Raw genomic sequence first — 13,799 nt, 5'->3', positions numbered from 1 at the left:
TTGCCATCCAACAACTAGCAAGCACCGGGCGTTGGGATGCCCCGCTGGCTGTATACATAGCCTTTACTGTGCTATCTAGTTTCCTATCTACCGCGTCCTTTAAGGTAGAGGTACCTGGGACTGGGAGCACCACCTTTTTTGAGAGGCGGGACACTGAAGCGTCCACAACAGGGGGTTCCTCCCACACCTTCCTGCCCGTGGGGTCAAAAGGGAAGGTGGATTTGAAACGTTTGGACAATGTAAAACGTTTCTCTGGATTTTTCCAGGCAGCTTTGAACACCTCTTCTAAGTCAGACTGTTCAGGATGAGGTGCTGGGGCGTGACCATGGCAGGACGTGAGTGAGAGCGCGTGCCTGTACTCCCCTGTGCACACCACTCCACGTGAATGGAGACTGCTCCTTTCTAAAGTTGGAAACCTCCGCTTGAAATAGCCTTAATCCTCGTTAAAACCGCCTCTTACCTTCTGTGAAAAACCCCGTACGGGGATCCAGGCTCCCGTGTGCTGTGTCCCCCCGTTTGTTTCCCTGCCTGGCGGTAGTCGGACGGAAGGGCTGAGGCGCCTGGTGAGAGAGGGCGCCCGGCGTAGTGACGCGAGGTGACGCGAGGCAGGGGTCCTTGGAGACGCGTCTGAAGCTTTGCCCGTCGGGGAGCTCTGCAGAGACCGGAGACAGCGTTGCGAGTGAGGGTTGCCCAGCGGCTGCCTGCGGGTGTGAGACGCAGCGACCGAGGTCAGCCCGCTCTGCCTGTCCCTCGACGCCGGGAGTCTGTAGGTTAGAGTCGCAGACACCTGGGTCTATCTCCAACAGCAAGGGACCTCCGTTCGGTTTTTACTACTCTGGAAGGATCGGAGGAGAGAGGAAGAGGAGAGGAAAGTTTTTCTGTCCAGGAGCAGCGGGGACTTCTATTGCGGTTGATTGAGGTACTTTTGACAAATAAACATATCCAGGGTCTCACACTATCTGTCGAGATAACTGGCAAGGCTGGGCTTGAACAGCCTTTTCCACACTTGGACCCCTGCCCAGCCCTTGGGTGGGAGACAGGGAGCTGGGGTGGAGAACATTGTGGACTGTAGCGTGGACTGTGGGTGAATTTGGCGGTTGGTGGCTTGGGCCGGAGGTTGTTTGAAGAGGCTCTTGGCCGGACTGTACTGAGGGGCTGTTTGGTCTAGTTTATCCTCAGAGGCAAACATTTTTTGGAGAAAGGGGATAAAAGAGAAGTGCTGCATCTTGCCCTAAATCAGTTCATCAGTCTGTGTAAAACCGGGGGCATACCCATATCCTAGCCCTGACTTTACCCTTGCAAGAACTAAAGTGTATTAAAAATTCATCCAGTCTGAACCAGGGGGGGGCCTCGGTACGTGTGAGATAACGTCAGGTGGCTGAATCGAGGGCAACCATGGGGAAAACTGGTCAGACAGCCGCAGCAGCGAGGCTGGAGAAATATGCTCGATCCCAGGCGGGAAATAGCTCTCAGTCCCAGTCTAGTACTCCACTATCTACTCCTACTAAAGAGAGCAAAAACCCGGTGGCTCCTGAAGTCACATTGCAACAAGTGCTTGAGGCAATTAACACATGTGAGACCCGCCTGGGTGAGCAGATTAGCAAGGTGCAGTCTGATATTTCCCTGCTCAGGAACGATGCTCAACTACTGCGTGAGAGAGTAACTGAGGCTGAGACCAGAATCTCAGCCGTCGAGGACCTGGTCGGCCCATTACAGTCCCAGGTCAAATCCATGAGCGGCCAAATTTCTGAAATACGGTATAAAATGTCGGACATGGAAGGTCGTCTTCGACGGAATAATATCCGTTTCCTGGGGTTTGAAGAGAGGGTAGAGGGAGCAGTTCCGGAGAAATTCCTGACAGATTGGCTGATACAGATATTTGGTGACAAGGTTTTTTCAGCCCAGTTTGCCATAGAGAGAGCCCATCGGGTTCCTGGGCGGGCCCCCCCTCCGGGAGGTCCACATCGGACTTTAATTGCAAAGTTCTTAAACTTTAAAGACCGGGACACGGTCCTAAGACTGGCCAGGGACAAGGAGGACTTTGTCTATAATGGCAGTAGGATTGCTGCCTTCCCGGATTTTCCCTTAGAGATCCAGAAGGACCGTGCTAAATTTAGGGAAATAAAAATCCGTCTGAGGGAGTTGGAACTGAAATATTCTATGCTCTACCCGTCCAAACTGAGAGTTGTGGCGGATGGGGCTACGAAATTTTTTTTCACTCCCGGGGAGGCGGCTAGGTGGCTTGATGCCACCTACCCTGGAAGGAAACAGGTCCTAGCAAATTGATAATCTGTCTTTTGTTTTCTTTTGCATCCTCATCCTTATATTGAGATTTTTTATTTATTTTTTATATATCTTTTGGGTTGTGTACTGAGTCAAGGCCAGCCAATCAGGCCTTGCGGTTTGCGGATGTGACCCTCTGGCTGAGATTAAAAGGCCCTGAGTACAGTCCGTATGGATGCATAAAATTATGCCTCAATTGAAAATGGGTGAGGAGCGGTTCCTGTGAAATAAAAACAGGGAATTTGGTGTACGGACGAGAGCTTTTATTATTGCTGTTATTTATTTTTTCTCTGTATTGTTTTTTACTTTTTTAGCTCTCGCCCGCCACCATATATAAATCCTGTGGGATATGGAGTGGGGTGTACGGGGGGGGGGGTGGTTTTCTTTGGTGGTCATTAGTAAATTGCTCCTGGGGTATATGTATTTGTGGTAGGTGCGGGATACTGTGTGGATGGGGAGTAGGGACTCCGGTATACCAGGGGGGTTGGGTATACAGGGAGGGGGGGGGGGGGGATTCTCGTGTTTGTGTATGTGTTTTTTTTTTGGTGTTTTTGTTTTCAGTCATAGCAACCTTAAGATTAAATCCTCCGTTAAGTTGGTCCCATGGGGCCAGGAACGCCGGGCTGGCTCAAGTGGGGTAACGGGCTCCAGTTGTAGTGGACCTGATAAAGGCAAATTGTGGCACGATATGTTCTATGTGTTTTAGATGGTTAAATTTTTGACCTGGAATGTCAGAGGCCTGAATTGCAGGATTAAAAGAGCTCTTGTTTTGAAGCAGTGTAAGAGCCAAGATGCGGATATAATCTGCTTACAAGAGACCCACTTGACGAAGGCTCGGGAGGGCTCCCTAAAACGTCCATGGATTGGACATATCTTCCAAGCACCCTTTTCCTCCTCCTCCCGTGGGGTTGCGATCCTTATAAAAAAAACTGTGATATTTGAAGTAGGATGTGTAAAGATCGATCAGGGGGGAAGATTTATATTTCTGGAGTGTGCTATTGAGCATGTGCGGTTCTGTATTCTGACTGTGTATATCCCTCCCCCATTTTCCTATGATGTAGTAAGAATGGCGGTGGAATTTGCGGCCTCCTTTCCGGAAAATTTAGTAATTTGTCTGGGGGACTTTAATAAGGTCCTCCAGCCTCGGTTGGATAGATGGAACAGATCAGAGAGGGATATTGGCAGGGAAGGTAACAGGTTTTTTGAGTTCATCGAGGAAATAGGGTGGAAGGATCCTTGGCGGTTGAGGAATCCCGAGGCACATCAGTTTTCCTGCTATTCCCCCTCCCACAGAACGTTCTCCAGGATTGATCTGATTCTCGTGTCAGACAAAGCGCTTACTAAGATTAGGCATGTCGATTATAAAGCCCGAGGGATCTCCGACCATTCCCCGGTGATAATGGAATTGGATTTAGAGACCCCGACAGGGTTCAGGTATTGGAAATTACAGGCCTATTGGCTTGAGCAAATGGGAGACCAGGGGGGGATGGAGTCTATGATCGAGGAGTACTTTGAGGGCAATGAAGGGTCCGCCCCAAACAATAGCGTCTGGGATGCCTTTAAGGCCTATCTGAGAGGGGTGGTTATTAAAAGGATAGCTTTTTTAAAAACCTCGAATCGTAAACAGGTAAAAGAATTAGAAGCTAAAATGATTAATCTAGAAAACGTATTTTTGTTGAATAAAACAGATTCGGCCAGGTCTGATTGGCTCTCGGCTCAGAAAGTGTGGGTAGAGTATCTTCAAGAGGTGACGTGCCGTACTGGGAAATTCCTGGCCCATTTAATGAAGCAGGAGAATCTCCCTAATACTATTCCCTTGATTGAGTTAGAAAATGGCGAAAAGGTTACAAAGACCCCTGACATCACAGAGCTTTTTTCCTCACATCTGGAGGAAGTTTATAGATCCAAACTTAATCGGAATGTAGGTGAAATTGATGAATATCTGGCTTGTATGGATCTTCCCAGTCTGTTGCCCGCATCAAGCGACATTTTGGAGGCCCCTCTGTCAATAGAGGAGGTGAAGAATGCGGTCAATTCCTCTCCAGGGGGTAAAGCCCCTGGCCTGGATGGTCTTCCCGCGGAGGTGTATCAGAAATATATAAATAATTTAGGCCCTCGGCTTCTGAAAGTTTTCCAACAGATGGAAGACTAGGAAAGTATCCCTCAGTCAATGACGGAGGCTGCTATAATATTGATTCCCAAAAGTGGGAAAAACCCTAACCGGGTCGACTCATACAGGCCTATATCGTTAATAACGGCAGATGCAAAGATATATGCCAAAATTTTGGCAACCAGACTTCAGACAGTAATACATCAGGTGGTTCACCCGGATCAGACTGGGTTTATGGTGGGAAAATCCACTATGATCAATCTTAGAAGGGCTTATACTTATCTCCAGGGTGTTGAGTTGGGGGGGGTGGACGCCTTGCTCGCATCTTTTGATGCGAACAAGGCGTTCGATTCGGTCGAATGGCCATTTCTGTGGGGGGTGTTGCGGGCTCTGGGGTTTGGGGAAAGGTTTATTAAAACGGATATCGTTGCTTTATCGGGATCCTAAAGCTAGAGTGACCATTAATGGATATACATCTCCCCTCTTCTCTCTCTCCAGAGGCACGCGCCAGGGGTGTCCTCTATCCCCTCTGCTGTTTGCAGTGGTGATGGAGCCTCTGGCATGCGCCCTTCGGGCGGCCCTGGGGGGAGGGATTGGGGGAGGGGGGCCCCGTAGAAACCTAGTCTCGTTGTATGCGGATGATCTCCTGGTTGGGCTGGCGGATCCTGGAGACCTGCCAGGGGTGATAAATTTAATCCAGGACTATGGGGGATACTCTGGGCTCTCAATGAACTGGGGCAAATCTAATTTCATGTGGGTAGGGAAAAAAGAAGGGACAAGACCAGTGTTAGACCTTCAGTTAAAACAGGTGGAGAAATTTAGATACTTGGGAATAGTGGTGGCGAGTAACTCGGCTGAATTTATTCCTGATAACCTCATCCCTTTTATCAATGATCTCAGAATGAAGTGCAGAAGCTGGGTACGGCTTCAGATTTCACAAATTGGCCGGGTGAACCTGATCAAAATGGCCATATTGCCCAAGTTTTTGTATATTGCTCAACATTCCCCTGTCTTCTTTAAGGATGAATACTTCAGGAAAATTAAGAGTATTGTCTCCTCATTTATATGGAGAGACAAACTCCCAAGAGTTAGATTGGAAATTATGACCCGGGATAGGGAAAGGGGTGGCCTGGCTCTCCCAGATTTCAAACTTTATTATATGGCCGCACAGTTGGTTCAAATCTGTGCATGGGTCAAAGTAGAGGAAGTTTCTAACGATTTACGGAGTCTGGTGGAGGGGGTGGATCCAGACTATTCGCCTCTACAAAGATTGTTTGTGAGAGGGCTTCGCCGGGATCTCCCTCCTTTGATCAGCCAGTCGGTTAAGGTATGGAGATGGGCCGGTAAACTAACAAAAACTGTGGGCTTGGACCCAGACCCCCCTATCTTTTCCTTGCCAGGAATGAGGGAACTTAAAGAACAACAAGGTGGGAAAGTATGGAGGCTATTTGGAATTACTAACGTGGGACAATGGTGTCAAGACGGGATAATAAAATCCTTTTCCCAGTTACGGTCAGAGTTTAGCATACCCAAAGAAGTATTTTTTAGATACTTGCAAGTAAGAAGCGCGTTGACACAGGGCGGCAGGCTTGATACCTGGGTGATGGAGGAGGCCCCGTGTAAAGTCTTTATAAAACAACTTACTAAGGGGAAGCGAATGTCTAAGATGTATCGGTACCTTCAGTCCTTCTCTCAATCCGAGGATTTGGGGGCCCTCCGCATGAAATGGTTGGAGGATACTCCCCAGCTGGACGATAATGGGTGGAGGGTGGCTTTGGCAAGTCCCCGGCACTCGACTAACTTAATGCGGACACAACAGGTCCAATTCAATATTCTTCACAGGATCTATATTACCCCGGTAAAAATGAAGAAATTTTCAGAGTCCGCATCAGATGGTTGTCCCAAATGCAGGGGCAGGCCGGCTACATTTGATCATCTACTATGGAGTTGTAGGGAGGTTAGTAGGTTCTGGGGGGAGATAAAGGAAACCCTTGTTCTAATAGGGGTACCGAGAGCTGGGTTAAGTAAAATTAATTTGGTCTTAGGGATTTGGAAGGATGTTGCAATTAATGGAGAGATGAGACAATTGGTAAGAAGTCTAGTGGCCCTTGCTAAGGTGATAATAGCCCGACGATGGCTGTCCCCACTGGCTCCGAACCACGGGGAATGGGTTAACCTGATAAATCAGACCAGTGAACATGAAAAGTACTTACATGCATCGAGAGGGACGCTCGCTAAGTATCAGGGAACCTGGGGCCCCTGGAATAGGTCAGGATTTTATAAGGTTTGCAACAGGGAGGGGGCTAACTTGTAGGGGGGGGGAGGGAAGGGAGGTAGTACATATATGTTGTTTTTTTTTGGGACGCGGCTAGCATCGCGAGGGAAGGTCAAGGGCACGGGGTGACCTCGGATCGCTTTAGAGGTCGGTGGTCGAGCCCCTATACAAATGAATTGAATTGATTGGCACGTTCACATATAGGATGCACGGGCACACAACTTTTGACTGGTCGGTATAGTTGGGAGGCATAGTACGGGGTTACCGTCAAGGGCGGGCACTGACCATGCCAATACATAGAGTATGCAACAGGAGTATTCCTGAAAGTAAGGGGGTGCGGGAGGGTGGGTGGGGATATATAGAAAGGGGGGAGGGCGACACTTAATTTAAACCCTATGGGCATGTGACACTTTTTTCCATACATGATGGGGAGGCATCAGCAATGGGGTTTCACTAGACACCCTCTACACAGGTAACACAGGTAGCTCCAATGGATAATGGTAACCTTATCCTTTTTTTTTTTTTTTTTTTTAGGTGTTTGTGAGTTTGGCCTCTCTTTCTCTATCCTTCTCCCTCTCCCCCCCCCCCCCGCTCCTTCGTGATTCTTGGCTTGCAGTGATCAGTGATGCCGGATTCCGCTAGCAAGGAGGGATCACCTAAAAGGGAGGGGACTAGATGGTAAATGCATATATAGCCTGACAGGGCAACCCTTAATGGCAAGGAAGGAAGGCGCGGGAGGCAAAGGAAATAGGAGGGTAAGGGAACAAATGGATCAGAGTGGGCGAAGAGGTGTGAGTTTGGGGGACAAAGGCGGGCAAGTAAAAAGGGAGACAGCTAACGTGTTGGTAAATGAATCTTAGGGCAGGCTTAAAAGTTGAGGAGAAAATAAAGTAGGAGGGGATTGTAACTATAAGCATTTATTATATTGAATTGATGCTATGACGATTTGTGATGTGTTTTGTTTTTTTCCCTTATTATTTTCTTTTGATTTCCTGTTTGTGTATGTTAAGTGTTTGATCTTGGTCCATTCTCATGTATATTTGAAATTGTGAAATGAAATAAAAACGTTATATAAAAAAAGTCAGACTGTTCAGGAAAAACTATGTCCTGCCTTCTGTGTGACACAAAGAATGGGTCACCCTCCACTGGTGTGGCTAGAGGTAAATCTAGTACTTCTCTAACAGCAAGGACCAGGTTTTCAGTACCTTGAATGCTAGACTGAGACGCTTGTGAATCTACAATATCATCTGCGTCACCATCGCCATCACCATTGCCATCACCATCATCCATATCGGAGTCAGGTGCCACGGCCTCAAGTGCCCTCTTGCGGGACACCCCTGGCATGGGTGTAAGAATATCCACCCTTGCTGACAGGACCTTTAAATCCTGCTGGACTTGCTTAGTCTGTAAATTATTTGTCGCCAGCTGTGATGAGACAGTCTCTAACATGGCTTTCATACCAGTAGCCCATGAAGGTTCCTGTGCGCTGAGGAGTGATCTCCGCTCTGCTGTAATGGCGCCAACAGCATGAGAAGAAGCAGGAAGCAGTGTACAGGCGCGCTCAGGTCCCGCTCTGAGCTAAGCCCCGCCCCTTGTAATGGCGCCCGGGCTATACTAATATTTATACTGGCGCCTGGTAATCCTTTTAAAAAAGGATTTTCCCACATAGCGGTATATGCCCTGGTGGTCCAGTGGCAATGCCTGGCATCCAGTGTCGGCGTGGCTGCAGTGTTAACACATCTGCGCGCGATCCCTGTGCAGGGCCACCGCGCCGCCATTCGCCGTTATGCCGCACTCAAAACCGGCGTCCCCACTGAGGGGACCCGGTTAACACTCACCACCGACGTTTTCAGGCTGAGCCAGGGGTGTGCGGCAGCTGGGGGTGTGCTCGCTGCAGCGCAATGCCCGCGGTAACAGCACCCTCTCAGGTCGGTGGACCTGCAGCAGGGATCAGCTCGGTTCCTTGAAAGGCCTGCAGCAGTCCCTACCCCGGCTTCCCTCGTCGCAGGGAAGCTGTTAAGCCCAAACAGCAACCCGAAAATAATAAACTAAAATAAATTGAAGAAAAACTCTCTGGAGCTCCAGGAGTGTGCATCCTCTCCTGAGGGCACATTTTCTAAAACTGGCTAGTAGGGGGATATAGAGGGGAGGAGCCAGCACACCCTGGTTGAAGAAAATGTTATGTGCCTGTCTCCTGTCGGATACCCTCTAATCCCCAAGGTTATAAGACCTCAGTACCCCATCCTGAATGAAGGTGAAATGAACATTAAAAGGTCCACACACACTGGGCGACTTATGCCCAGTGTGTATGGATAGCGATGATCGTTGTCATCACTGCAGGGAAAGCCGCTCAGTGCATACACACTGAGCGCTTTTCCCCCTGCCTGGCGCTGACGGAGGGGCGGGCGGTGTTGCATAGCGGAGCACTATGCAAAGCCGTCCTGAAAGCCGCTCATCTGCTGGTATACCCAGCAGATGAACGGCTTTCCCGGTGATGTTGCGGGAGTGTGCAGCAGCACTCACCACTCATCGCCGGGCCATACACACTGGGCAGCTTTCAGCTGAAAGCCGCTCAAACCTGCTGTTTTGAGCGACTTTCAGCTCAAAGTCGCCCAGTGTGTATGGGCCTTTAGGGGTCACTAAAGACTGGAGTTTGGAAACAGTGCTGTAAGTAATATGAACAAGAAAGCATTATGTTGTAAGAAACTAAATGCTTGGTGCAAGTTACTGAAAGATGAAAGTAATGGAGAAAAAGGAGTCAGGGTGTGCCGAGGCAGCAGACATGAGGAAAGGGGGACAGCATATTGTTGTCGACAGAGAGATAGTGGTGGCTATGTATAAAGACTAAAGAAAAATAGTAAGCTTTTCATTACATTAGGTCATTCATCAGACAAAAAGAGAGATAGATTATGTGTAAGAGCAGAGGGGTGAATACAGAGCCTTGTTGGACCCCTATTAGAGGAGGAGCCTGAAGTAGAATGGCAGAGTTGGCATGTGAATCATAATTGAATAAAGTTACAAACATCAATAAAGAAGTATAAGACGAAAGTGGCAGAAGACGATTAAGAAGGGACACGTGAACCTGGCAAGATCATCGCTGAGGACTTTAGTATGGGTAGTAGCTGAGGAATGGAAGTGAGAAAGCCAGATTAAAGCCAACTGAGAAGGGTGTGCGAAATTAGAAAGCCTAGAAGGTTAGCCACTGGGGTCATTGCCTACAAATGGGCACAGGATGGTAATCATGCTGTGGCCTAGGTGGCACTGCGTGCGGCGACACACAAGGTGTACTGCATATGAATAGAACATATTCTGCACCAATGGAGTTGAACACAAATCATCGGGTTTGCATACAACTCTGAATCAAGCCCAAGGGCTGTAAGCTACGTCTTATCACCCAACATCATTGTATAACCTCACTAATGCTGGATCCCTGTAGTCATTTTCTAAAATGTAGTGGGAAATCTACAAGGAAAGTTGGTGCTGTTATTGCAGCAAAGGGAAGACCTGCTCTAGATAAATACACATTGTTTAAAAAAAACAAAAATGTAACAAGTATAACGAGTGCCGCGTTCTATGTTCACATGCTTTTGGTCAAGTAGTGTACAGGAGAGGTTGTAGAGAAGAGCAATATATGGAGATGGTTGCAGAATGAATTGGGGGGGGGGGGTAATTTTGTGAATACATTAGGGCTGATTCATATAACCGTGTATCCCTATTAAAATACATATTATTTTATATTACACAGTCAAATCATATTGAATCATCAGGCAAACACAGAGATTAGAGAGTATAGCACCAACTGTATCCCACTGTAATACTTATGTAAATAAAGAACATTTTAAACCCACAATGGATATTTCTTTATACCTTAATAAAAGCAGGCTAATAAAAGCCGACCTCCCGTCCGCCAAAACACCCGCCGCAGCGGCAAAGTGAGCTCCCACCCGGTGTCCATCCCAGTCCCCACCCGGCCGCAGCTGTCATGCTGGCACGCGGACCGCCAGCCAACCACACACCCCCCCCCTCCGCAGCTGTCTGCCGCCTGTGGCTCGCCACGCTTCGGGGTGGCGGAACGTGACCTCCCGACCTTTTCATACCCCCATTATCCACATCGGCAAGGGGGTTTATTTTATATAGTGTGGCAGAGCAGCGAGCCCAAAGGATGGCGAGCCCCTGAGGGGACGCAGAATACATGTCAAGTAAAACACTATATAAAATCAAATCCACGTCACCGTGGATAGTGGGGGTATGAAAAGGTCGGGAGGACGTGTTCTGCCACCCCAAAGCGTTGCGAGCCCCCCGTCGATAGCAGGGGGTGCCTAAAAGCTCATTGTATGTCATACAAATGTATAGCTAACGTAATGGCATCGCACCCTATAATATCGCATGCGATTTTGCGGGAGGTGCGATGCGATCCGCCGGGGCCAACAGAGCAGTGAATAAATTACATAGGAAAATCGCATTGCATGGCACTAAAACGGCCCATGCGATGCAATTTCCCTACGCTAGCGTACATATGCTTATTGGGCGCCCTGCTAATACATAAGTACCGCCTATTGAAATGAAAATCTTCTAGCCTGTATGGGCCTTTAGAATAACTGGAAGGAGAGTAGAGGATTTATTTCACAATAGAATATTAAAAGTTACTTAAAAGCATGTCATATATGTTAAATTATGTAGCTGTTCAATAGCCATGAGGTATAAGTACAGAAGTGCTGTAATCTGAGTGTAGAAGAGAAGATACACTTACTTGCTGACTTCCTTATACTGTGCAATCTCTTCAATATATAGCAGATCGTGCAATCTTGACTGATAGTTAACCTTGGTCAGTGATTTGTCCAGGACAGACTGTGTAAACAGCTGGTCAGCAGAGAGAGGAATTTGGTATCGACTGAGGAGACTTCTCTCTAATTCAGTAGTTTCATTAGGCTCAAATTCTACAATCGTTTTTGACAAGGAGTCCCAGCGTTTTGCCGTCGTTAACAGTTGCTGACGGGCATGCATCAAGTATTCAAGATCTGTGCAGGAAAGAAACTCTGTATAAGATTATCACATACCTCTTCATCACCGTTACATGGACAAATTAAACATATGCGTATATAGGCTGATTTTGGCATCACCTCCATAGGCTATGAGCAGAAATCAGCTTTCAGAATCATGTCAGATGTATTAATCCTGGTGAAGTGATAAAGTGGAATGTGATAACGCAGTAACCAATCAACTCCTAAATCTAAACCCAGCCTGTGACATGACAGTTAGGAGCAGATTGGCTGCAGCATTATCACCTTTCACTTGATCACTTACCAAGCTTAATACATCTTCCCCAATGTGTGATGCTCCCAGAAGCCGTTCTGTTTGCAGCACACCTGTAATTTATTATGCTCAACTGTGTGCTAGGCCAATCAGGAAACCTTGGAATCTAACAGTCGAGTTCGAACCCAGGGCTTCAAGACTTATAGGGAAAGATTCCATTTTGCTTAATGCTAGGACAAGATGTGCAGATGTATTATGATGGTTCAACATCAAAGTTTTTCCTGCACACCTCTATGGGTTCCAAGGTAAAAATCAGTTTAGTCTGTGGTAACATTGTGCAGTATCTTTGTCTACTGGCAAAGTTGGAAGATATGCATCAGGTGTCAGGGGCATTGTGGTGTGTGGCATAATATGTCAGGGGCACTACGCACAGCATAGTGTGTCAGGGGCATTACAGTGTGCGGCATAGTATCAGGGGCATTTGACAAATTTTAGTAGCTCTTCAGGAAGTTTATTTTGTCTCTAGTAGCTCACGCTCATTAACCCAGAGAATTTTTATATCTCAAGAATTTTCCGGGCTATGCTTCAGTGCCTAGACTGGCAAGCCCGGAAAATTCTCGAGATTGCAACTGCTTAGAGCCGGGCAGCGCCACTCAGCTGATCACTGAAATCAGCTAGCTTCAGCGCTGCCCGGCTCCCTCTGCTCGGCCGCGCCTCCGCCTCCTAATCTCCTCCTCTCCAGCCCCCCCAGCTGTTGTATTACAGTCTGCGACGGACTGTAACGTCATGCTGGGTTGCCGGAGGCAGTGACGGGCAGCAGCCAACATAGTGCTCGGTGGAGCTGCCCGGCCCCGGGAGACAGCGTGGTGTTTTTTTTTAGGGTGAGCACTCCCTAAAAAGAAAAAAGAAAAACACTGAAGGGGGTTAAGGTTGGAGACTACTGTTCTAAACCATCAGGAGAGCCACAGGTTGCCTACTGATGTATATATATCATCTTAATTTAAGATCGAGCTTAAATCTTGTCAGCCCCCAGAATATGTTCACTCTACTAAAAGAGAATATCATATTTTGGAGCAATGTTCAAGCAGTCATACATCTACCTGCACTTGTTCATACAGTGTTGGCGCTTGGTTGGACTCTGCAATCTATCGAAATATATTGGTACCACAAGTCTAAAAAATGTTAGGGCTTAAATAAAGAAACATATTAAAGAAAACCTTTAGACAATTCCTATCAACTGTATTGAGAAGGTCTAGAAAGAAAATGACAGATCTTGGTTTTTTGAATAAGGTACATGTGTAGATTCACGCCGGCAATTACATAGTCAGCGTAGCGTCCCTGTCAGAATCAGCGTAGTCAGAGTCCCTGTCAGTATCAGTGTAGTGTTCCCGCCCCTTCGCAGCTAGTCGGAGCTTACGTGGTTAGTGTAGTCAGTCAGCACTTATTACATTGTAAGGGAACCATTGACCATTTTAACCTGGCTGACATGACAGGTGTGAATGTGTTCCTGAAACACCCCCACTATCCATGTCTGCCCGAAGCGGTACGCATCCTCCCAACCTGTTCATACCCCCACTATCCATGTCGGCGTGGAGTTGAATTTATAAAGTGTGGCGAGCGCAGCGAGCCCCACGAGGGGATGCGGAATACACATCAAGTAATCCGCGTAATCCACTTTATAAAACCAACTCCACGCTGGAAGGAAGAAGGATGCACACCTCGTACGCTCGCCATGCTTCGGGCTGGCGTTGATAGTGGGGGGTTTGAAATGGAGGCATTTGCAAGTATGTAACATGGAGCTCTGGCAATTGCGTCCTTTATTGTGAATGACAACCCCCCTTTGTGCAGGAGACGCACGCGCTACTGTACCCCTAACCC

The 13,799-nt window shown here is 47.7% G+C and overlaps 1 protein-coding gene across 3 annotated transcripts in view; it reads right to left on the bottom strand.

Moving 5' to 3' along the window:
• HELZ (helicase with zinc finger) overlaps nucleotides 1-13,799 on the bottom strand; it is a 138,652-nt gene that overhangs the window by 67,737 nt on the left and 57,116 nt on the right. For all 3 annotated transcript variants that reach the window (XM_083148191.1, XM_083148193.1, XM_083148192.1), the window contains exon 11: nucleotides 11,419-11,686. In XM_083148191.1, coding sequence (XP_083004317.1) covers nucleotides 11,419-11,686 — 268 coding nt within the window. The remainder of the gene's footprint in view (nucleotides 1-11,418; nucleotides 11,687-13,799) is intronic.

Source organism: Crinia signifera, chromosome 6, assembly GCF_055691185.1.
Source record: "Crinia signifera chromosome 6, ASM5569118v1, whole genome shotgun sequence".
Lineage (NCBI taxonomy): Eukaryota > Metazoa > Chordata > Amphibia > Anura > Myobatrachidae > Crinia > Crinia signifera.
The sequence above is the reverse complement of the archived record's forward strand: the minus strand, read 5'-3'. Positions and strand labels throughout refer to the sequence as shown.